General features: G+C 34.3%; 9 protein-coding genes, 2 non-coding genes and 2 pseudogenes across 13 annotated transcripts; 6 read left to right on the top strand and 7 right to left on the bottom strand.

Moving 5' to 3' along the window:
• Window positions 1–53: 53 nt before the first annotated feature.
• On the bottom strand, window positions 54–1,647 carry dct-19 (CUB-like domain-containing protein; the record flags this gene model as incomplete). Its single annotated transcript, NM_070074.4, has 8 exons — window positions 54–201; window positions 255–316; window positions 373–518; window positions 565–680; window positions 735–936; window positions 984–1,093; window positions 1,313–1,538; window positions 1,593–1,647. The coding sequence occupies 8 exons, from the start codon at window positions 1,645–1,647 to the stop codon at window positions 102–104; spliced, it is 1,017 nt and encodes a 338-aa protein (NP_502475.2). The 3' UTR covers window positions 54–101.
• On the bottom strand, window positions 873–893 carry 21ur-12632. The gene has a single exon (NR_056859.1).
• A 1,578-nt stretch (window positions 1,648–3,225) lies between the features above and the next one.
• dod-24 (CUB-like domain-containing protein) lies at window positions 3,226–4,474 on the top strand. The gene is made up of 3 exons (NM_070073.8): window positions 3,226–3,511; window positions 3,557–4,225; window positions 4,273–4,474. The coding sequence occupies exons 1-3, from the start codon at window positions 3,228–3,230 to the stop codon at window positions 4,403–4,405; spliced, it is 1,086 nt and encodes a 361-aa protein (NP_502474.1). The 5' UTR covers window positions 3,226–3,227; the 3' UTR covers window positions 4,406–4,474.
• A 1,034-nt stretch (window positions 4,475–5,508) lies between these two features.
• C32H11.11 (SXP/RAL-2 family protein Ani s 5-like cation-binding domain-containing protein) lies at window positions 5,509–6,367 on the bottom strand (the record flags this gene model as incomplete). Its single annotated transcript, NM_070072.2, has 2 exons — window positions 6,131–6,367; window positions 5,509–5,874 (listed from the first exon to the last, which is right to left on the bottom strand). Exons 1-2 carry the CDS (start codon window positions 6,350–6,352, stop codon window positions 5,509–5,511), a joined length of 588 nt encoding a protein of 195 aa, NP_502473.1. The 5' UTR covers window positions 6,353–6,367.
• Window positions 6,368–6,591: 224 nt separating this feature from the next.
• Window positions 6,592–7,842, bottom strand: dod-21 (CUB-like domain-containing protein). The gene is made up of 3 exons (NM_070071.2): window positions 7,545–7,842; window positions 6,812–7,480; window positions 6,592–6,764 (listed from the first exon to the last, which is right to left on the bottom strand). The coding sequence occupies exons 1-3, from the start codon at window positions 7,826–7,828 to the stop codon at window positions 6,632–6,634; spliced, it is 1,086 nt and encodes a 361-aa protein (NP_502472.1). The 5' UTR covers window positions 7,829–7,842; the 3' UTR covers window positions 6,592–6,631.
• A 480-nt stretch (window positions 7,843–8,322) lies between these two features.
• cld-1 (CUB-like domain-containing protein) lies at window positions 8,323–9,569 on the top strand. The gene is made up of 3 exons (NM_070070.3): window positions 8,323–8,616; window positions 8,681–9,349; window positions 9,397–9,569. The coding sequence occupies exons 1-3, from the start codon at window positions 8,333–8,335 to the stop codon at window positions 9,527–9,529; spliced, it is 1,086 nt and encodes a 361-aa protein (NP_502471.2). The 5' UTR covers window positions 8,323–8,332; the 3' UTR covers window positions 9,530–9,569.
• Window positions 9,570–9,808: 239 nt separating this feature from the next.
• srlf-6 (SXP/RAL-2 family protein Ani s 5-like cation-binding domain-containing protein) lies at window positions 9,809–10,652 on the top strand (the record flags this gene model as incomplete). Its single annotated transcript, NM_070069.1, has 2 exons — window positions 9,809–10,030; window positions 10,287–10,652. 2 exons carry the CDS (start codon window positions 9,809–9,811, stop codon window positions 10,650–10,652), a joined length of 588 nt encoding a protein of 195 aa, NP_502470.1.
• A 2,413-nt stretch (window positions 10,653–13,065) lies between these two features.
• Window positions 13,066–13,691, bottom strand: C32H11.7 (annotated as a pseudogene). The gene is made up of 4 exons: window positions 13,625–13,691; window positions 13,426–13,501; window positions 13,268–13,346; window positions 13,066–13,116 (listed from the first exon to the last, which is right to left on the bottom strand). Coding segments are annotated over exons 1-4 (273 nt in total).
• Window positions 13,692–16,454: 2,763 nt separating this feature from the next.
• On the top strand, window positions 16,455–16,897 carry C32H11.16 (annotated as a pseudogene). Its single transcript has 3 exons — window positions 16,455–16,508; window positions 16,553–16,818; window positions 16,882–16,897. Coding segments are annotated over exons 1-3 (336 nt in total).
• A 270-nt stretch (window positions 16,898–17,167) lies between these two features.
• On the bottom strand, window positions 17,168–17,188 carry 21ur-13325. Its single transcript, NR_056858.1, has one exon.
• A 652-nt stretch (window positions 17,189–17,840) lies between these two features.
• Window positions 17,841–18,714, top strand: srlf-5 (SXP/RAL-2 family protein Ani s 5-like cation-binding domain-containing protein). Its single transcript, NM_070067.3, has 2 exons — window positions 17,841–18,065; window positions 18,289–18,714. Exons 1-2 carry the CDS (start codon window positions 17,844–17,846, stop codon window positions 18,649–18,651), a joined length of 585 nt encoding a protein of 194 aa, NP_502468.1. The 5' UTR covers window positions 17,841–17,843; the 3' UTR covers window positions 18,652–18,714.
• Window positions 18,715–20,147: 1,433 nt separating this feature from the next.
• Window positions 20,148–21,003, top strand: srlf-4 (SXP/RAL-2 family protein Ani s 5-like cation-binding domain-containing protein). Its single transcript, NM_070066.6, has 2 exons — window positions 20,148–20,438; window positions 20,568–21,003. Exons 1-2 carry the CDS (start codon window positions 20,217–20,219, stop codon window positions 20,928–20,930), a joined length of 585 nt encoding a protein of 194 aa, NP_502467.1. The 5' UTR covers window positions 20,148–20,216; the 3' UTR covers window positions 20,931–21,003.
• A 280-nt stretch (window positions 21,004–21,283) lies between these two features.
• On the bottom strand, window positions 21,284–23,316 carry C32H11.4 (CUB-like domain-containing protein). Its single transcript, NM_070065.8, has 8 exons — window positions 23,194–23,316; window positions 22,915–23,143; window positions 22,759–22,868; window positions 22,000–22,198; window positions 21,835–21,950; window positions 21,636–21,784; window positions 21,529–21,590; window positions 21,284–21,478 (listed from the first exon to the last, which is right to left on the bottom strand). The coding sequence occupies exons 1-8, from the start codon at window positions 23,258–23,260 to the stop codon at window positions 21,370–21,372; spliced, it is 1,041 nt and encodes a 346-aa protein (NP_502466.1). The 5' UTR covers window positions 23,261–23,316; the 3' UTR covers window positions 21,284–21,369.
• Window positions 23,317–23,975: the final 659 nt, after the last annotated feature.

The raw sequence follows: 23,975 nt of genomic DNA, 5'->3' as shown, positions 1-23,975 counted from the left end.
CTCAACGGCTTTCCAAACAGGCAAATGGAAATTTCTAAATTTAGTCCAAAAATAGTTACACATATATGTACATATCAAATACATTCACAAATAATTTTAAATTAACTTTCAAATGTAAAAACAGCTTTTCCATTGCTAACCACAAACTGCGTAAAGTCTCCTGGAAACTCTAATGGCAAAGCCTGTTTCAGTTGTTCTCCGCTGAAATCAATACTATAATTAAATTACAAAAAAAAACTGGATAAAATCCTTACGTATAAGTTTTATCGTGAGTCTGGACATCTGGAGACCCATAGTAGATTGCAACGGTGGCGTCCTGAAAAAGATTGTTTTGGATATAAAATTGTAAAGATTTGGAGATATAAAACTAACCAAATTCATTTTAACATCAACCATTCTCATTTTGACATCAGCTACTGAAACCAACGATGATTTCTTCTCCCCTCCCTGGAGAGCTCCGGTGTAAATTGAATTCAATTCCGGCCGAAGTTCCACCATTTCACCGATAGCCGTTAAATCTGAATATAGCTTTAAACTTGACTCAAAGTTGAGTTGATATTTTACATTGAGATCCTTGAATCAAAAGCTGATCCATTGAAGTGGAAGCCTCTAGGTTCACCACTACAATTCCATTGGTTCGGGACACCCATTGTTTGCCAGTTTGGTAGAGCAAGAAAAGACTGAAAATTTGAAGTTTAGAAAAGCTTAGACACATTAAATATTTAGACGCTTACTTTGAAATATAGTTTGCAGTTTTCAAATCGTTTCCTTCATAAACCAGCACACTTCTCAACGAGAATAAATCCGTGGTGTTTTCTGGAAATGTTAATAGGGTAATTCCACTAGCACCGTATTCATGAGCATATGGCGTGTTTGTTGCATTGATGACAAAACCGGCAAACCCGATTCCATAGTGGAGATCAACGGCCGGTGGAACTGAAATTTAATTGATATTATTGTAAAACAGAATGTGCAAAACATACGTGGAAGCCATATAATTTTGAAGGCAAAAGTTGCTGGGCTATCGTTGGAGACAACAAGTTGGAATTTTGGAGAAACAAAGTAATACGGCTCCAGTCCTTCGTGGGTGGTTCTGAAAATAACTTTTTTCAGCTTCACAGAATATTCTGTCAAATTGGTTAATGATAAGATTGGCAAGCAAGACTGAATTGGGCCACCGTTCGGGCTTTTAATAATCACATAAATTCGGCATTTGTCTTTGAGATTTTCAACACCTTTTTAAACTAATTTTAAGATTTAACCAACACGATTTAATTAATTTAGAGAGATGCTAACTAGTCAGAAAACGTACCTGGCAAGGTTTCCTGCTGAATCAATTGTTTGAAAATATGAATCCAAGTCTAATGTTTCTCCACTGATAATCAATTTTGCATAATAACCCTGTGGAATAGTTACTGTCCAACTACACAGCTGCCCCTGTTCCAGAAATGGAGCAGCTTGGCTCTCATTCCACGTGGGTGGCCAATAGAAAGGCAATCCGTTTAATCGCTTGTTGATAACATTACCATTTTTGCAAACTGAAATGATTTCAGAATTTTTTTATGATTTCAAAAAAAAACGAGATTTCAAACCATTTCCTGTAGCCAGCACCAAAGTAATAAGTGATAAAAGAGATATTAATAGCATTTCGTTGAGAGGTTTAATGATTTTACATATTTCCGAATTCTTTTTAAATACATTCGGTGAAAGTATGCAGATTAACTCAGATTGTTATCAATTCACCGGAAAAGGGTGATTCCTTCCTTCTCCACCAATTTAAAATAAATCTTAGGTAATGCAGAAAAGTTTGCAGGAGGAGATTATGAATTTTATCAGTGATTTCCGGTGCTCCCACCCACATGTTTCATTGATATCGTATTTTTTTCAGAAATCAAACAATTTTAAAATCTAGGTGTGGTCTTCCAGTTGGTTCAAAACTGTTCTTGTACAGCTCCGGTCAAAGTTCTATTAATTTTTGATTCTGCGGTTATTTGTTTGTGCTGTTCAAACACGTTAAACAAAAAACATGCATAGTTAATGGGTCCCTATCAACTGAACAAATGTAGCCAATCATTATTGTCAGTGTCAAACTGCACTATACTTTATTCCGGCAGAAGTTCCAGCAGCTGACATCCGACTATATGCCAACATGATCTTCGTATTACGATTTTTCTTATTTGTGATATTCCTTCTTTTATCTTAAGAATGACACAAAAATGCGTGAAAATTATTAATTTCAAAAACTTTGGAAATAGGCCGATTTGATCTTGATTCTAAACCCTATGAAAAATGATCATTTGCCCGAGCAGACAGTTCAACACAAACTGATAAGTGTTTTCTGGGTGCAATTTGCACATTTATTTTACAATACACTTTTATAAAAATTATGTCATTATAATCTCAAAATAAGAAACATGACAATCGGATCTCAACTTATGCAATTTTTAGAACTTTTTTCCTTTAATATCTTGAAATTCAAGGACCTGGCAATAAAAAACCGAAAGCATTAAATTTTTTGTCATCATCAAGTCAGGAAACTTTTGCTTTGTCCAATAATTGACTGATAGCACAGTTCAAAAGTTTGACAGATGAAGATCAACCTCAAACATTCAGAACTACAGTTTATAAATCTGAAAGTGAAAAAGAAAGCAAAAAGGAACAGATGAAGAGAACATATCTGTTTAGTTAAAATCTTTAGTTAATATCTAAATGATATGAAATGGCTATTTTATTTTGAGAACGCCTTTTTCACTAATGAATCCCTAGTAACACTAAAGCACCTACCTACAGTAACCTTCAGCAAGTAACCGACATTAATTAAGTCTTCACTGCAAATAATGCATGTCGCAGTAGTTATTGTTTTACCTAATTGAAAGCGGTATTTCAAATGTTGCGTATGATATGTCATTTGCGGATCCCAAGCCTTTTTTTCACAGACAGCATACAACTTTGTTGCTAAGAAAATAGAGGTCATTCTACAAAGCATTTCAATATAAGCGCATACGTGATTAAATCAACTACCCAATTTAATTTTTCGATTTTTATCTATACTTCGACATTTTTGGAAATTGTCATCATTTTGAGCCAAGCGAAGGTGTGGTTAACCTCCCCAATTCGTATTGTCGTCACTTTTCGGCAGAAAACTTAAAATGCAATTTGAGATATTATCATCTTAAAATGTATTTAAAAGCATTCCCAGAAAGATCATTTTCTATCATCAGAACAAAATGATTCGGTCAACAGTTCTCATCTTGGCATCCTTTGCTCTTGCAGTCAATTGCTACGAATGTATGAATAATACAGTTGTCATAAATGCTCCATCAGATATTTCGAAGCCGGTTTTCTATCCTGATGGATGGGATGGACAGAGCTCAACTCCTCAAATATCTGAAAATCAACAATGCGTCATGACTATCAACGTTCCAACAGGATATTATGCTACTGTTACTTTCTACAAACACTTCACCGAGCCAGGAGGTTATCTTTACTTCCCGAGTCGTAAAATTGAATTGTAAGTTTTCAATGTTTTGATGAAATTAAATATAGTTCTATTCAGGCTCCAGAACGATGACTACAATCCGTACATTTTCCCATCTCCAATGGTCAAAATCAACATCGGGACGGACAACAGAAATGATGTAATGAATCAATTTGGCTTCAAAGTCGTTTATTCGAAATACCCCACTCTTGAGAAAAACATAATCAATATTGATTTGGGAAGCCCTCCAGTTGCAGCAAAACCGTCGGAAAAACTTACAACATTTGTTGGAGACAGAAACTCTATGATGTCTTTGATGGGATTCACAATGGCCGATAATTCCAAGAACTATCTTCTTCGTCAAACCGCAATTTTTGGAGGAGACTCAACGGATTCTACCTACATCGGAAGTCTCTCACAAATTTTGAACTCTCAGCAAATACTCACCACCTACGGAAATAAGATTTCGGTATACACATTTGGTTTGGATAAGCTCATCGATTATCCACTGTTCATGGGTCAGAATCAGGTGGATACAATGGGTCTTTTGAAGTACAATGGAGCAAATTGCCCATCAACTGGAAATTGCAATGTGACATTGAATGGAAATTGGGGTGCACATGTCGTGGTTGTAACAAGTTACGATGGGCCTGAAACTATCAAGAGCTTCGATTCATTCCCAGATACTGGTGTCCTTAATGTCTACGAAAACAATGTGTCCAACACAACCTGCATTGCAACTTTGAAGTAAATTTAAGCAGTTTATAAATTTAATTTAAAATATTAATTTACAGTAAATTCAACTACTTGCAACAACTGCCACTCCAGGTGAATGGAAACATGAAATTCTACGAGTTAAGAGCCGGAGGAGTCTACAATATGGTTGTTACTCGGGACACATCCAGAGCTTCAAGACATCAAATTTGAATTTCTTTTTTTTTAAATAAATATCCTACATGCATAAAAAAGTCGCAAAGTAAATTCATTGTAATTATTGATTGGAAATTGTCTCTAAAATTGGCCTGAAATAGGTCAATTGTGATCACGGAAACATTATTCTCAGATTGTGACTTAACTTTGGATTGATTATGAATCCTTCCTTTTTTTCATCTTTTATAACTGTTTCTTGCATACAATTTGTTAACAAGGCACTGATAGACATAAGTCTCAACAAAAATCAAACATTTCATGAATTTGTTGCAAACTCGATGGAACTGGAGAAAAAATACAGAAACGAATTATTTATTTTGAATGATATCTGGACTTTAATAAAAAATGAGAAGAAACTGTAATTAAACTTCCAATGAATTGTGATAAATGTTCATGTTTTCTGATGTATCAACTTTTTATCTAATTGTAAATAAAATTTGAATTATTTATCGATTTTCGATTACATTACAGATGGAGTCGTGGTTTTCCGAGTTTTCCCTACAGCATACACGGAGAAATGTTTTCAAAGAGTCAACTTTGAAGTTCCAGGATTTTTTCGTGCACATTAGAAGTTAAAACTTTAATGGCAGTGATGCACGTTATTATCGTAATTGACAAAATACATTTTTAGTGCCGATAACGGCAAATTTGGCAAATTTGTCGTGGTCGCCAAACTCGATAAATTGCGATATTTTTCAATCTTTTCAGCAGAAAAAGTGGAAAAATGGACAAAAAAAACTTAGCACGAGTTGTTCAATTTTTGCATAAAGGGATTTCTTGAATAAATTATTGGCGAAAAAACATACACGGTTTTGGGTGATTTTATTCAAATTTTTTAATTGAAATCATCTGTTTTAGACAAAATTTCAATAGAAAAAACATTTTCAGATGTGCAGAAAATTTCAAAATTCGTCGATTGGTTGCTTTTTTCATTTCAAAACATTTATTCGTTTTTTTTGTGGCTGGAGGGATTCGTCAATTTATCTACAAGAAAAAAAAACGGTTTTTAACAATGATGATATGAGACTTCAAGCAAATAATTTATTTGAAAATATACATACAAACATTGAAATCATTCCAAAAATGAGAACGTTAAACAATTACAGTTTCGGTCCTGGAATCATGAGATCTTTCACATTTATGTTTCTTTCCTTAAAATCTCTCATTCTTCTGAACGAATTTCCAGTAGCCTCATTTCCAACTTCATTCAGTCCACCGTTCATCACAATTTTCTCATTTAGTCTGAGAATTTTCGACAGAATAAAGATGAGTTGTACTTCCAAGTTGAACTTTTCGTCGAGTTCTTGAATTGCGGCTCCAACTTGAGAAAGGGTTTGATTTTTGTTGGCAATGATCTCAGAAAGCTTTTTGTAAGTTGATGGAAGTCTTTCAAATACAGTGGTTTTTATTTTGTTAAACTTTTCCTCTCTGGCTTGCCACGTTGAATAGAATACAGCCCATTTGTCCTGGAAGATGAAAGTTTTGTTATATATTATGTATACGGCCCTGTTTACCGAATAATGGCGAACCGGGTAAAATTGTTCCAAACTAGATTTTTAGTCCTAAATATTTTTGAAACTTTGCTGCAGATTGAGCAAAAAAAACGCGTTTTGATTTATGAACTATTCAGAGTAAAATGTTGAGAGATATACTAACTTTCATTTCAAGAAAGAGGTGAGATTTTTTCATTTAGCAAAATCGGAGTTTTTTTTGTAAACTTACAGCAATTCCGTGCTTCTCCGCCCATTCAGCGCCTTTTTGGTCGATCTCGGCAATAGTCAATGTCGGATCGGAATCGATTTGGAGAAAGCCAAATATAGCTTTTTCGGTTAAATTTTGGAAAACCGCTTCCCCCGCTTCATCTACTGTGAGAGCAGGAGCAGAAGTAGGTGCAGCAGAAGCCACAATGGTGAAAATTATAGCAGAGAGGAGATAAAAGAGCATTTTCGAATTGAGCTTGGAAATTTATTAAATTCGCTAAGCTTTTATAGCCATACAGTTACTATATGAATGGTCATTTCCATATAGGTATTTGTTTGAATAGTCGATTTTTAGCTTGGGATGAGCAGCTAAATAAGCAATACGGTTGTATATAGTTAAAAATATAGCATTCCTATTGATTTCAATTTGAATCTCTAATAAGAGATCATTAAAAAAAAGAATCAAATATGTTAAGATCAAATATGTTGCTAATTTTTCATTTTAAAACAATTAACAAAAAAATTAAATATGAAGTCTTGAAGCTCTGGTGGCATCTCTGGTGAGAACCATTTCATAGACACCATTTCCCTTCAACTCGTAGAATTTCATGTTTCCGTTCACTTTGAGTGGTAGTTGTTTCTTATAATTGGAGCTTCTGAAGTAATATTTTTGTTATAAAATCAAGGATCAAGGAAAACTCACGTCAATTTGGCAACGCAGGTTGTGTTAGAAATACGGTTTTCGTAGACATTAATCACAGCAGTATCCGGGAAAGATTTGAAGCTTTTGATGTATTCAGGACCGTGGAAACTTGTTACAGTCCAAGAACGTCCAGAATGTGAATTCAAAGTGACAGTACAATTTCCAGAAGATGGACAATTTGCACCTTGATACATCATTGTTCCATTTGTATCTTCAAAGTGTTGGCCCATAAAAAGAGGATAATCAATTGAACTATTCAATCCAAAAGTATGCACTGAAATCTTATTTCCATACGCAGTTAATTGTTGCTTTGATTCCAATACTTGTCCAAGTGTTCCAATAAATTCATCCAATACTGATTCTCCACTGAAAATGAGAGTTTGACGAAGAAGATGGTTCAATGTGCTGTTTGCCATTGAGAATGCCATTAATGAAATATGTGAATTGTTTTCTCCAACAAATGTTGTTAGATTACTTGTTGGACGAACTGCAATTGGAGCATTTCCTCTTGTGATATTCACAAAGTTTTTCTGGAGTTCTGGGAATTTTGACCAAACAACTTTGAATCCGAAAGTAGTATCTGGAGTGGTAGTCGAGTTTCCAATTGCCAAGTTAATTTGGAATTTTGGATGAGTAAAGATGAATGGGTTACGGTCATTGTCATTGAGCCTGAACGTTTTTTATTTAGAATGTTTTTTTAAATCAAAGTCTTAGATCTCACTATCAGACTTACATCATCATTTTATGATTAGAATACACCATATAGGCTCCTAAAGTACTGTTGAATCTCTTGTTAAAAGTGACTGTGGCAAAATATCCTTTTGGGACATTGACAGTAAAAAAGCATACTTGATTGGGAAGAGCGCGGGGAGTCAATCCTTTTCCAGTCCATCCACGTGGATAGAATGTAGTGTTGGATGGTGCCGATGGGGCTTCAATAGTAGTTGTTCCATTGCAGTTGAAGCTCGCCACCGAAACGGCAAGAAAAGCCAAGATGAAAGCAGTTGAGCGAATCATGGTTGCTTAATGATAATTGGTTCGGAGCTACCGTAGTTCTTTTATATTATCAATTCATTTCTTATCAGTTTGTGTTTCGTGCAATACATGGGGCTCTTTGATCATTATAACAAGTGAGCCATCACGAACTGTAAGGGGGCCACACCTTAACTCACGTCGTAATCGCTGAATCACCAAAAAACGCGACAAACCCAGAAAACCAGACACAGTTTGGCTAAAATTATCAGTTATTACTATAAATTATCAGTGATTTCATTAAAATTGAAGCTTATCAAATTGCATGATCAAAAATTTCCAAGAATAAACTACGTTGGTTGCACGTTATCAATTAATAACTGTAAAGTTTTTCTGATAAAGATAAATTATGAAATATGCATGACGTTTTGTATTCTTGGAATAAAACATATCCTCGAAGAGGAGTGGCGTCAAATCAGCTAAAAAACCGGTAATCAGGTTGCAAGAGTATAAAACTCCTACCACATGCCTGCCAATTCATCAGTGCAAATGATTCGCTCAACTGCTTTCATCTTGGCTTTTCTTGCCGTTTCGGTGGCGAGCTTCAACTGCAATGGAACAACTACTATTGAAGCCCCATCGGCACCATCCAACACTACATTCTATCCACGTGGATGGACTGGAAAAGGATTGACTCCCCGCGCTCTTCCCAATCAAGTATGCTTTTTTACTGTCAATGTCCCAAAAGGATATTTTGCCACAGTCACTTTTAACAAGAGATTCAACAGTACTTTAGGAGCCTATATGGTGTATTCTAATCATAAAATGATGATGTAAGTCTGATAGTGAGATCTAAGACTTTGATTTAAAAAAACATTCTAAATAAAAAACGTTCAGGCTCAATGACAATGACCGTAACCCATTCATCTTTACTCATCCAAAATTCCAAATTAACTTGGCAATTGGAAACTCGACTACCACTCCAGATACTACTTTCGGATTCAAAGTTGTTTGGTCAAAATTCCCAGAACTCCAGAAAAACTTTGTGAATATCACAAGAGGAAATGCTCCAATTGCAGTTCGTCCAACAAGTAATCTAACAACATTTGTTGGAGAGAACAATTCACATATTTCATTAATGGCATTCTCAATGGCAAACAGCACATTGAACCATCTTCTTCGTCAAACTCTCATTTTCAGTGGAGAATCAGTATTGGATGAATTTATTGGAACACTTGGACAAGTATTGGAATCAAAGCAACAATTAACTGCGTATGGAAATAAGATTTCAGTGCATACTTTTGGATTGAATAGTTCAATTGATTATCCTCTTTTTATGGGCCAACACTTTGAAGATACAAATGGAACAATGATGTATCAAGGTGCAAATTGTCCATCTTCTGGAAATTGTACTGTCACTTTGAATTCACATTCTGGACGTTCTTGGACTGTAACAAGTTTCCACGGTCCTGAATACATCAAAAGCTTCAAATCTTTCCCGGATACTGCTGTGATTAATGTCTACGAAAACCGTATTTCTAACACAACCTGCGTTGCCAAATTGACGTGAGTTTTCCTTGATCCTTGATTTTATAACAAAAATATTACTTCAGAAGCTCCAATTATAAGAAACAACTACCACTCAAAGTGAACGGAAACATGAAATTCTACGAGTTGAAGGGAAATGGTGTCTATGAAATGGTTCTCACCAGAGATGCCACCAGAGCTTCAAGACTTCATATTTAATTTTTTTGTTAATTGTTTTAAAATGAAAAATTAGCAACATATTTGATCTTAACATATTTGATTCTTTTTTTTAATGATCTCTTATTAGAGATTCAAATTGAAATCAATAGGAATGCTATATTTTTAACTATATACAACCGTATTGCTTATTTAGCTGCTCATCCCAAGCTAAAAATCGACTATTCAAACAAATACCTATATGGAAATGACCATTCATATAGTAACTGTATGGCTATAAAAGCTTAGCGAATTTAATAAATTTCCAAGCTCAATTCGAAAATGCTCTTTTATCTCCTCTCTGCTATAATTTTCACCATTGTGGCTTCTGCTGCACCTACTTCTGCTCCTGCTCTCACAGTAGATGAAGCGGGGGAAGCGGTTTTCCAAAATTTAACCGAAAAAGCTATATTTGGCTTTCTCCAAATCGATTCCGATCCGACATTGACTATTGCCGAGATCGACCAAAAAGGCGCTGAATGGGCGGAGAAGCACGGAATTGCTGTAAGTTTACAAAAAAAACTCCGATTTTGCTAAATGAAAAAATCTCACCTCTTTCTTGAAATGAAAGTTAGTATATCTCTCAACATTTTACTCTGAATAGTTCATAAATCAAAACGCGTTTTTTTTGCTCAATCTGCAGCAAAGTTTCAAAAATATTTAGGACTAAAAATCTAGTTTGGAACAATTTTACCCGGTTCGCCATTATTCGGTAAACAGGGCCGTATACATAATATATAACAAAACTTTCATCTTCCAGGACAAATGGGCTGTATTCTATTCAACGTGGCAAGCCAGAGAGGAAAAGTTTAACAAAATAAAAACCACTGTATTTGAAAGACTTCCATCAACTTACAAAAAGCTTTCTGAGATCATTGCCAACAAAAATCAAACCCTTTCTCAAGTTGGAGCCGCAATTCAAGAACTCGACGAAAAGTTCAACTTGGAAGTACAACTCATCTTTATTCTGTCGAAAATTCTCAGACTAAATGAGAAAATTGTGATGAACGGTGGACTGAATGAAGTTGGAAATGAGGCTACTGGAAATTCGTTCAGAAGAATGAGAGATTTTAAGGAAAGAAACATAAATGTGAAAGATCTCATGATTCCAGGACCGAAACTGTAATTGTTTAACGTTCTCATTTTTGGAATGATTTCAATGTTTGTATGTATATTTTCAAATAAATTATTTGCTTGAAGTCTCATATCATCATTGTTAAAAACCGTTTTTTTTTCTTGTAGATAAATTGACGAATCCCTCCAGCCACAAAAAAAACGAATAAATGTTTTGAAATGAAAAAAGCAACCAATCGACGAATTTTGAAATTTTCTGCACATCTGAAAATGTTTTTTCTATTGAAATTTTGTCTAAAACAGATGATTTCAATTAAAAAATTTGAATAAAATCACCCAAAACCGTGTATGTTTTTTCGCCAATAATTTATTCAAGAAATCCCTTTATGCAAAAATTGAACAACTCGTGCTAAGTTTTTTTTGTCCATTTTTCCACTTTTTCTGCTGAAAAGATTGAAAAATATCGCAATTTATCGAGTTTGGCGACCACGACAAATTTGCCAAATTTGCCGTTATCGGCACTAAAAATGTATTTTGTCAATTACGATAATAACGTGCATCACTGCCATTAAAGTTTTAACTTCTAATGTGCACGAAAAAATCCTGGAACTTCAAAGTTGACTCTTTGAAAACATTTCTCTGTGTATGCTGTAGGGAAAACTCGGAAAACCACGACTCCATCTGTAATGTAATCGAAAATCGATAAATAATTCAAATTTTATTTACAATTAGATAAAAAGTTGATACATCAGAAAACATGAACATTTATCACAATTCATTGGAAGTTTAATTACAGTTTCTTCTCATTTTTTATTAAAGTCCAGATATCATTCAAAATAAATAATTCGTTTCTGTATTTTTTCTCCAGTTCCATCGAGTTTGCAACAAATTCATGAAATGTTTGATTTTTGTTGAGACTTATGTCTATCAGTGCCTTGTTAACAAATTGTATGCAAGAAACAGTTATAAAAGATGAAAAAAAGGAAGGATTCATAATCAATCCAAAGTTAAGTCACAATCTGAGAATAATGTTTCCGTGATCACAATTGACCTATTTCAGGCCAATTTTAGAGACAATTTCCAATCAATAAGTACAACGAATTTACTTTGCGACTTTTTTATGCATGTAGGATATTTATTTAAAAAAAAAGAAATTCAAATTTGATGATTTGGATTCTAGATTTTTTAAAAATATTATTGGTAAGTTTGTGGGCACGGAAAGTAAATTTAAGCCGCGCTAGAGAGGTTTTTGTGTCGAGTTCCAATTTTCACAGGTACTAGTAGGCTCAAAAAAACAAAAATAAAAATTATCGAATTCCGGAAATGTTTTGATAGATTTGGATTCTAGATTTTTTAAAAATATTATTGGTAAGTTTGTGGGCCAGGAAAGTAAATTTAAGCCGCGCTAGAGAGGTTTTTGTGTCGAGTTCCAATTTTCACAGGTACTAGTAGGCGCAAAAAAACAAAAATAAAAATTATCGAATTCCGGAAATGTTTTGATAGATTTGGATTCTAGATTTTTTAAAAATATTATTGGTAAGTTTGTGGGCCAGGAAAGTAAATTTAAGCCGCGCTAGAGAGGTTTTTGTGTCGAGTTCCAATTTTCACAGGTACTAGTAGGCTCAAAAAAACAAAAATAAAAATTATCGAATTCCGGAAATGTTTTGATAGATTTGGATTCTAGATTTTTTAAAAATATTATTGGTAAGTTTGTGGGCCAGGAAAGTAAATTTAAGCCGCGCTAGAGAGGTTTTTGTGTCGAGTTCCAATTTTCACAGGTACTAGTAGGCGCAAAAAAACAAAAAAAAATTCAATTTTTTTTCCATTTTTTGCAATTTTTCTCGTTTTTTTCACGATTACCGCTTATTTTGCGTGATTTTGTGAGCTTTCCGCACAACATATTTTTCTTTTTCACATTTTTTATAATTTGCAGATAAAAATCGAGAAAATCAACGAAAAGCCTATAAAAATTATCATGCTTTAGAGTTAGTTTGACGGCTTAAATTTACTTTCCTGGCCCACAAACTTACCAATAATATTTTTAAAAAATCTAGAATCCAAATCTATCAAAACATTTCCGGAATTCGATAATTTTTATTTTTGTTTTTTTGCGCCTACTAGTTAGTACCTGTGAAAATTGGAACTCGACACAAAAACCTCTCTAGCGCGGCTTAAATTTACTTTCCTGGCCCACAAACTTACCAATAATATTTTTAAAAAATCTAGAATCCAAATCTATCAAAACATTTCCGGAATTCGATAATTTTTATTTTTGTTTTTTTGCGCCTACTAGTTAGTACCTGTGTGAAAATTGGAACTCGACACAAAAACCTCGCTAAAGAGAACAACAAAAAGCTATTTACAATGAGGAGTGGAACAAAATTGGGGAAAAACATGGAAAATAATTAAAATTATAAAAAATTCCGGCCTTTCTCCATCCGAAAACCTCGAAATCGGCGTGCTCTTCAAGAGTGGGGCAGGAAGTTCCAATCTTGTGTCGTTGATCGTAATTCGGTCTGAAAAAATCTCAAATAGAGAACAAATATATCGATAAATTTACGATTTTCCTCTTTTTCAATTTTAAATGCTCGATTAATCATTATTACATTACATTATAAATTTTCGCTCGTTAGAAACAAGTATCGATATTTGAAAATAAAATATTACCTTCGCTTTCCGGATTCCTTCGGCTCTCGTTTGCGGTCGTCGGAGCTTTTCTCGTTCGGAGTCGGTGCCGGCGACACTCCTGTAAAAATTATCATGCTTTAGAGTTAGTTTGACGGTTTTTCTTTCGGGAGAATACATTTTAAAACTTTAAAACTCACTTTAACAGCTCATAATCGTGTCCCTCGCTGCAGGATTCCTCGTCGAAGCCGGCGAAGTTGCGTTGGGACGAAATATCTGAATTCGAAGATAATTTCTCGCTTTTTTCGTGACAAAAATTTATATTTTTCGAATAAGAAACCAATTATAATTAGTTAACAGAAGAATAGACGCAGAGTTTCTCAATATTTCTGAAAATACCTGATTTTTGGCATCTTTTTCCTATTCCATCGTTTTGAAGGATCCTTTTCGTTGATTTTCTCGATTTTTATCTGCAAATTATAAAAAATGTGAAAAAGAAAAATATGTTGTGCGGAAAGCTCACAAAATCACGCGGTAATCGTGAAAAAAACGAGAAAAATTGCAAAAAATGGAAAAAAAATTGAATAAAATTTTCGCTAAAGAGGGCGCGCTAGGGTTATTTCGGAGTGTCGTTGCTATAAAACTCATAATGAGAGTAAGCGTTGAATTGAAATGATTTATTGGTGTTGTTGAAAAAAAATTGTTGAAAAAAATTTTGAAAACATGTTGGAAACATAAAAAGTAACAGGTTGGATATTTTCTACTAGTGTGAGAGTTCACACTGAATGTTCTGCCAAGAAATGGTAGAAAATGTAAAGTTGGATCAAAGGAACCTATAAGGTTTGAGAGCTTCTAGCTTCTTTGACACGTAGAATACAAAATTTTCATCAACAGGAAAGTTGTTTACAATAATGTGAAAAACATTTTGTTAGTTGGTACCTTTTAGTTATCTTCAGTGACAGTGGAGATATGAGCCTCAAAAGAAGACCAAAATATTCTAGATCTGTACTTAAATATATCTCAGTTCTCGATAAAGATGAAGAGATACTTACAACTATCAATATGTTTATTGTTTTAAACTTAACAACGTTGTAGTTGATGACTTTTTGATATCTTGCCTCTAGAATTAGATACATCCATTTTAATACAGGAGGTTTTAATTGTCAGAGCTCCAAGGAATGTCGGTTTGACTTATCGAAAGCACCGAACTTAGCAAAAAAACTTATAGAAACGAACAATTCAACATATTTCTACAATACCTGATAAAAATTTGATAATTTTTGAAAAAAAAAATTTTTTTGATTTTTGAAAAAAAAATCCAAAGGGTCCCCCCTTACAAAATTTTTCAAAATTTTTTTCAAAATTTTTTTTTGGAAACTTTTTATAATATGATTAGATGTTATAGAAAAATGCAATGTTTGTAATTATTTCTAGTTTGTATGTTCTGAACACGATTTCGGACGAAAACCTGAGGTGTAGTAGAACACCTAAGTTCAAAAAACGCGTTCACTTTGGATGCGTATATCTCCGTGGAAAAATTTTTGATGGCAAAGTGATCAACTACAAAGTTGTTTATCTTGATCTGAAGTATAACTTTGTAGTTAAACGTTAGTTTAAAAAAATTGTTGATTGAGACAGGAATAGAAAAAGAAGAAGAAAATTCAAGCATGAAGTTGCCAAAATGAATACAACTTTATCTCGACCAACAATTTTTTTGACAAGAAACAAAAAAATTTTGAAAAAAATTTTGAAAAATTTTGTAAGGGGGGACCCTTTGGATTTTTTTCAAAAATCAAAAAAAAATTTTTTTTCAAAAATTATCAAATTTTTATCAGGTATTGTAGAAATATGTTGAATTGTTTGTTTCTATAAGTTTTTTTGCTAAGTTCGGTGCTTTCGATAAGTCAAACCGACATTCCTTGGAGCTCTGAAAATTAAAACCTCCTGTATTAAAATGGATGTATCTAATTCTAGAGGCAAGATATCAAAAAGTCATCAACTACAACGTTGTTAAGTTTAAAACAATAAACATATTGATAGTTGTAAGTATCTCTTCATCTTTATCGAGAACTGAGATATATTTAAGTACAGATCTAGAATATTTTGGTCTTCTTTTGAGGCTCATATCTCCACTGTCACTGAAGATAACTAAAAGGTACCAACTAACAAAATGTTTTTCACATTGTTGTAAACAACTTTTCAGTTGGCCACATTTCGTTATTCTAAACACCAACAGAGATACAAGTATTTGAAAGTAAGACGTCTCCATGTTCAATCAACACAAATTGAAGTGATTTTTCGACTGAAAATATAATATGAATGTTTAAACTTGTACAAACAGCCAAAATTGTGATTTTCTATAACGCTGAACATTTTTTGAAAAAGTTTTCAGAAAAAAATTTTATGTGAAAATGTTCTTCAACCATAAGGGGGCCCTTAAGAAAATTCAAAGAGTTGTGAAATTTTCGGCCGCAAATGACGAATTTGTTTTAAAAACGTAAAAATGTAAAATACTGCTACATTATCTAATAAGTTTTTGATAATGTTCGAAATTTTCAAGTGAATTTTTTCCATTTCATAAATCACCCATTTACCGCGGTTCATCAGTCGGTCACTCTTCGCTCATCGCGGCTCATCGCGACTCACCGCGGCCGATACACTCTTAAACACCAAAACACTCAACCATCCTTCGCCATTTCTTGACTCACCGCGCTCCTTCCTCCACCACTGAGGCATCGGTCGTTCACCGCGGCCCCTTCCCTCACTCATCAGGCACCGTTCGCTCACCGCGCTTTACCTGTGGAGGATGAGGGAAGCCTAGCTCCTCGGTGTGTGTGACTTTTCTGACCTAGATTTACAATTTAAAAACAAAACGGTACACGGAAATAAGTAATGACTGTTGAAAAACTGCTTATTTTATTGCATTTGTTCAATTTATTTTATTTCAAAACTATTTCAATTTTTAGGCTTAGAAAACAACACTACTAACTATAAGCCCCTGAAATTACAAAAAAAGTTCACGTTTCATTAATGAATATATCCAAAACATTTTGGGGGGGGGGGGGGCAGAAATCGGAAAAGTACCGAATATTCTCCTAATCAGTTTAATAAGTCAATGGTGGAAAGGTTTAGTGTCAATAATGGCAATAATGCCTTATCGAGTTGGTATTCTGTTTGATAACTCGGAGTCTATATTAGTATATTAGTTGGTGGACCGCCGAGCTATCAGATGTGGTTCAAGCAAGTAGTTCTTCCACTTTATACATACCAGAAAATAACAAAGGTACATCCCATGCATTCTTCTTAACCAAGTAATTGCTCTTGCAGATCGGTCCACAACTCCCCCGGCTCCGTAGTCTTGCGTTATGCGGCTTGAAGTTCTATAAAACAGAATTCTCCAAGCTGTGCCCGAGTTTTATGAATTTGTATTGCTTAGATATCAGCTACACCAATGTTTCAAATCTTCAAGGGATCTCTAATTTGCAAAATCTCAGACAGCTCTCACTTCGAGGCTTGGAGTTTAAGAGAACACAAGATCTCGAGGAGCTCTTCACTTTAAAACATCTTAAGGTGTTGGATATGTCAAGCAAGTTGTAAGTTTTTGGATTTTCTTGGATTTTAAGATTTTGAAAGTTTCAAAAAATTGTTATTTGCAGAAACAACGCCCACTAGACCAACATAAGAGCCTTCTTAAACTGCAACAAGGTTCTTCCGGATTTCCTACCAAGGAATACTGAAATGATTTTGAAATGATTTCGAAATTTCCACTCTTTAAGATTAAAGTAAAACCTTCCAAAATATGTCCTTCTGGAGCCAGCCATGGCTCACCGGACTTTCTAAAAAGAATTACAAGTTTTTTTTAAAAATAAAGCTCCTCAAACTATGTATGATCCCATTGAAACAGTTTTTCTATGATTTTTGATTGTTTTATTTAATTATAGGGGACAGTGATAGATTCGGAGATTAACTTTCAATTAAAAAATTTTTTTATTAAAAATCGTTTTGAAATGGTAAAATGTTTATTTTTCTACAATTTTTGTCAATCCAAACCTTTTCGCATATTTCAGCGTCTTCCGTGTTTTCTTTTCCAATCATCTTTTTGAATTGATTCAAGTTGAACACTTGTAACCAAATTGACCATAATTTGCATATGGTTGTTCTTTTCATACGACTTCTTCATCTAATTCAGCAGGTTTTACCTCATTTCCACTAGCAGATATGAACGTTGAACACTTTTTCAGTACCGGTCGGTGCACTCATGTGTACATATCAAATGTCAAATAAAAATTCAGTATCTAGCTATAGCTATAGTTGAAAGCTTTGTTTCAAAAATTTAAGTTAGAATGTGAGTTTTAAATATTACTTTAGCATATTCTGGCATTGTATCTCAACATGCTTGATATGATTTTTTAATGATCTGTTACTGGAGAATCAAATTGATATCAATAGGAATGGTATATTTTTAACTATATACAACCGTATTGCTTATTTAGCTGCTCATCCCAAGCTAAAAATCGACTATTCAAACAAATACCTATATGGAAAAAACCATTCATATAGTAACTGTAGAGCTATAAAAGATTAGCGAATTTAATAAATTTCCGAGCTGAATTTAAAAATGCTCTTTTATCTCCTCTCTGCTATAATCTTCACCACTGTAGCTTCTGCTGCACTTACTTCTGCTCCTGCTCTAACAGTACATGAAGCGGGGGGAGCGGTTTTCCAAAATTTAACTGAAAAAGCTCTATTTGACTATTTCCAAATCGGTTTCGATCAGACATTGACTATTGCCGAGAGGGACCAAAAGAGCGCTGAATGGGCGGAGAAGCACGGAATTGCTGTAAGTTTACAAAAAAAAACTCCGATTTTGCTAAATGAAAAAAATCTCACCTCTTTCTTGAAATGAAAGTTAGTATATCTCTCAACATTTTTTGCTCAATCTGCAGCAAAGTTTCAAAAATATTTAGGACTAAAAATCTAGGTTCGAAAAATTTTACCCGGTTCGCCATTATTCGGTAAACAGGGCCGTATATATAATATATAACAAAACTTTCATCTTCCAGGACAAATGGGCTGTATTCTATTCAACGTGGCAAGCCAGAGAGGAAAAGTTTAACAAAATAAAAACCACTGTATTCGAAAGACTCCCATCAACTTACAAAAAGCTTTCTGAGATCATTGCCAACAAAAATCAAACCCTTTCTCAAGTTGGAACCGCAATTCAAGAACTCGACGAAAAGTTCAACTTGGAAGTACAACTCATCTTTATTCTGTCGAAAATTCTCAGACTAAATGAGAAAATTGTGATGAACGGTGGACTGAATGAAGTTGGAAATGAGGCTACTGAAAATTCGTTCAGAAGAATGAGGGATTTTGAGGGAAGAAGCATGGATGTGAAAGCTCTCATGATTCCAGGACCACTATAAGCTATAACTTTTTTTGGAAACATTTTAATGTTTGTATATTTGGAAATAAACTATTTACTTGAAGTCTTATATTAACACTGTTAAAAACCAGAAAATGTCGAAAAACCAAACAATAATAAAGGAGAAAAAGTAAGAAAAAGTTTAAAAACTTCACGGGACAAGACGAAAAATTCAAATTTTGGTAGCAACTATTCAAGAACTTGAAAAAACCAATTGTAAAACCACTCGAGAGGTTTGCGGCAAATGTTCCAAATTTAACGGTGGGCAAACTCGGCGAATTTTGAAATTTTCTGCACATCTGAAAATGTTGTTTTATTGATATTTTGTCTAAACCAGATGGTTTCAATTAAAAAATTTGAATAAAATCACCTAAAACCGTGTATGTTTTTTCGTCAATAATTTATTCAAGAAATCCCTTTATGCAAAAATTTAATAACTCGTGCTAAGTTTTTTCGTCCATTTTTCCACTTTTCCGGCTGAAAAGTCAGTGAAAAAATATCGCAATTTATCGAGTTTGGCGACCACGGCAGATTTTCCAAATTTGCCGTTATCGGCACTAAAAATGTATTTTGTCAATTACGATAATAACGTGCATCACTGCCATTAAAGTTTTCACTTCTCGTAATGTGCACGAAAAAATCCTAGAATTTAAAAGTTGACTCTTTGAAAAACATTGCTCCGAGTATGTTGTAGGGAAAATTCGGACAACCACGACTCCATCTGTAATGTAATCGAAAATCGATAAATAATTCAGATTTTATTTACAATTAGATAAAAAGTTGATACATCAGAAAACATGAACATTTATCACAATTCATTGGAAGTTTAATTACAGTTTCTTCTCAATTTTTATTAAAGTCTCCCAGATATCATTCAAAATAAATAATTCGTTTCTGTATTTTTTCTCCAGTTCCATCGAGTTTGCAACAAATTCATGAAATGTTTGATTTTTGTTGAGACTTATGTCTGTCAGTGCTTTGAAAATGATCGGCAGTCTTTCAAGCAGTTCATTCATATTTTTCATTTTTTTCAGCTAGTCAGTCGTCGTTTAATATCATCTGATCCCATTTGTCCTAAAAACGGTTTCTGTTTAATGAAATAATATTTGAACATCTGACCTTGCATCTATTTGTCAATTGTATCTGATATACAAGATTATTAATAGAATCCTTTTTTTTTAATTTACATTTTTCAAAAGAGGACAAAAAGGAGGGGTTTTTCCAAGTTAAAAAATTAGTATAGGTTACTGAAGAAAAAGTGATAATATTCATCAATTGAGAGATCTGAGAGATACTGAGGGCCTATAAAAGCCCGGCAAGGTTGGAGCCCGGCAAGGTTGGCTTCGAAAAGAAAACCCGAGAAAAAATATAAACTAAGCTTTAGCTGTACCAAAAAGCCTGACCGAGAATGAATCGATTCGAAAATCACGCATTGTTGCTTGTTTAGCTGCTCAGCTAAAAATGGGCTTTTCAAACAAATCCTTATATGGAAATGGTCATTCATATAGTTACTGAGAGCCTATAAAAGCCCGGCAAATTTATAAAATTTCCAAGCAGAATTCAAAAATGCTCTTTTATCTCATCTCTGCTATAATCTTCACCACTGTAGCTTTTGCTGCACCTACTCCTGCTCCTACTCTAACTGTTGCTGAGGAGATGGAGGCAATTTTTCAAAATTTGACGGAAGAAGCTCAAAATGATTATTTCCAAATTCTCTTCGATCACACATTGACCCTTGCCGAGTTGGACCAAAAGTGGGACGAGTGGGCGGAGAAGCACGGAATTGCTGTAAGTTCCCAGAAAACTAGACTGCACTGTGAGCCTTGTAAAATTAAATTTGGGCTTTTCTCAAGTTTCAGTATATAATCCCAATCTAATTCAATAAAATAACTTAACCATTAAAGTTCCATTTTCTAGGACAAATGGGCTGTATACACTTCCAAATGGCAAGCCAGAAAAGAAAAGTTCAATGAGACCACAGTCTCTGTGATTGAAAGACTTCCATCAACTTACAAAATGCTTTCTGAGATCACCGCCAACAGAAATCAAACTCTTTCTCAAGTTGAAACCGCTTTGGAAGAACTCAAGGAAAAATTTAATTTGGAAGTTCAACTTATCCTTATTCTGTCAAAAACTCTCATTCTCAATGAGGAAATTGTGTTGGGCGGTGGACCGATTGAAGTTGGAAATGAGGTCACTGGAAACTCGTTCAGAAGAATGAGAGATTTCAAGAATAAAAATAGAGATGTGAAATCTCTCCTGATTCCAGGACCACTTTAAACAACTGCTTTCACGTTTTTTTGTTGGACTTTTACACTTTTTGTATATGTGGGAATAAATTATAATTTCTAATACACAGTATGAATTATGATTGTTTATTAAAATCAGATATCAAAGTTCAAACATATAAAAATAGTCAAATATTTCTGTAAAATACTGTTTGGAAGGCACAAGGTTGACTAATTCTATTCGAGGCAACCTACGTACCTATTGTTAAAACATAATTTTTATAATACAGAGCAACAGACATGTGCAGGTCAGGTTTGCAGGCAAGGTAGACCTACCTGTTTACTTTGGTAATCTTGCAAAAACAATGTACCAATATTCGAGCACTTTGGCTTATAAATTTTCGCTGATGGACTGCATAACTTTTATTTTAAAAAAACGAAAAAACTGTTTAATACGTCGATGGCAGTATACTTCCGTTTATGCTTTGAAATTATTGTGGAATATTAAAAGTAAGAGTAGCTTTGCCATTGCTAATGACGTATTGAGTTACATCTTCGCCGTAGAACGTGAGTGGAAGTTGCGAATTGATTGTTGAACCACTGAAAAGAACATAACATTTAGGAACTGTAAACCTTGCTAGCAGACGTACTTGTATGTTGAATCAAAGCCGAACGCAGTTTCAGATCCGTAGTAGACTTTCATTGTTGCACTCTGAAATTACGAGTTTAAAAATTAAAAATGATTTTAAAGGCATACCGGGTCCATTTTAATATCAACCAAAGTTTCGTTGCTTCGGGAGGCATATAAAGAAAGAACGGCAGATTTTCCATCACCACCATCAACAGAAGCGGAACATGTTGACACGCCGTAACAGTTAAGTTCGACGTAGTCAACAAAGTTTGCATCTGAAAACTTTAGATATAAAAAAAAGAGAAAAACGCCAAGAGTATCATACATTGTATATCTTGAACTAACAGAATGTCGGTTTTGTTGCTGGCCTCCAAGTTTACGATATAGACCATGCTGCCTTTAGAAACCCATTGCTGGTGCGTTTCATAGAGCGTGTACAAGCTGAAAATTGATTTTTTTTTTCTCAACATTTTTGTTTAAAAAAACTCACTTTGCAACAAAGTTTCCATTGTAATCTTGTCCCTCAAAAACAAGAGAGCTTCTCAGGGAATAATAGTCATTTGGATCGGCTGGAGAGACGAAAAGAGCAACTTTGTCTGAACTGAAATCGGCCGCAAACAGATCCTGTGTGATATTAAGGACATGTGGCTGCATTCCAATTCCGGCGATGTATGATATTTGGGTGGTATCTGGAATCTATTAAGGTTAAACATAAGATCACCCAGAGGGCATAAGAATTTGGGTGCGAAACCTCGGTGGGTTTTTACCACTTCTAAGGCGCTTTTTTGCGGATTGGTTACTTCCGGAACGACCGAATATCATATTAAAATACTCCAAAAAATTTTAGATTTTTCATAATTCCCGGTCAGTTTTGGCAGATTGCCAAAGTTTTGAAAAACATAAGTTTTTAAGGAAATCCAAAGCAGTATTGTATGTACCGACCCCTACAATGTTTCGATACAAATAATTTTTAAAAAATTACAGTATAAAAATGTAGGGAAAAAAAGTTGTTTTTGGTCGACTTCCGAAATTATGAAGGGTAAAAACTGGATAATTTTCACTTTTTGACAGTAAATAAACATTTTTCAAAAAACTTTTGAAAACTTTTATTGTGATATTCGGTCATTTTAGCACCATAGGAGTGGTTTTTATAACTTTCCCCACTGGCGCTGCTCCACCTCAATCAAAATTTGCCTGTTTTAAATTTTTTAGGGTAACCCCCAAATACTATTAAAACTTCCAAACTTACACGGAGCCCATTCAATTTTAAATGCAAACGTGGCAGCTGCTTCATTCGACACAACTAGAGTGAACTTTGGCGATGGGAAGTAATATGGATGCTTTGTCTCCAATTTTGTTCTGAAAACTTAATTTTCTCATATTCACAAACCGGGAAACCCCTTACTGAACAACGTTTCCAGTGCAGTCAACAGTTTGGAAGTATGAATGCTTATCACCCATTTTTCCACTAATCGTCAATTTTGCATAGTATCCTTGGGGAATAGTGACCATCCAGCTACACGATTGGTCCTTGGCAAGAGCCGGTGCCGCTTTGTCTTCTCTCCATGTAGCTGGAAAGTATACAGGCGTTCCATCGATTACTGGCTTGTGAACCACATTTCCAGTCTTGCAAGCTGGAAAAAAATGGATTTTTGAAAAAAAAGTCTGAAAATGAAGATCCTACTATTGCCAACAGCAGACACTACAGAAGCCAGGAGAGCTACAGATAGGAAAGTCGTAAGACTCGGCATTTCAAAGGACGGTGCAGCAGTACTTAATCGCGGCGGTTAAATACACAGACACATGATGATATTTAGAAGGGCGTGAAATTGATAAAGCAATCGGGAAATAGGAAATTGAATCTTAAAATCAGCACTTTTGGCTCCATAATGTCTCTGATAAGTTTTATTGGTTGAGGACTCAAGTTTAAAATTGCACATAGACAAGTGCGAAGATCAAACTAAATTTCAGCAGGAAGCATCCACTGCTCGTCTAGTCGAAAAATTATATTTCTGTTACGGATTATCTTGAAATGATCCTAGCGGCAGTTTTCTGACAACTGAATACTGCTGATTGCAGATTAAAAAGAAACTGAAAATGAGAAAAGACGTTTGCCAAAAAGTTGTTGCCAAATTCCACACAGCTCTTTTTCAGTGCCACCCGGATTAAGTGTAGTATAAGTAGTAAATGTAGTATTTGCTTTTGATTTTCCAAAGTTTAGTTCAAAAGTTTTCCTGACATCACTTTTCATCGACAATTATCATCGTTATTGCACGCCACTAATGGTAAAATCATCATTCACGGCGAGGCGATACTTCGTAAGACAATTAAAGTCTTGCTGATAACGGAAAAAATCAAAAAGTCACATATTTACAAAGTTCAAGAGCAGTTTTAGCAATTTTATTAAAACATTTTCTAAAATTTTTTAAAATGTTCCAAAAGTGTTTCAAATATAAAATAGATTTA

The sequence above is a fragment of the Caenorhabditis elegans genome, chromosome IV, assembly GCF_000002985.6.
Source record: "Caenorhabditis elegans chromosome IV".
NCBI classification, from domain to species: Eukaryota; Metazoa; Nematoda; class Chromadorea; order Rhabditida; family Rhabditidae; genus Caenorhabditis; species Caenorhabditis elegans.
The sequence above is the reverse complement of the archived record's forward strand: the minus strand, read 5'-3'. Positions and strand labels throughout refer to the sequence as shown.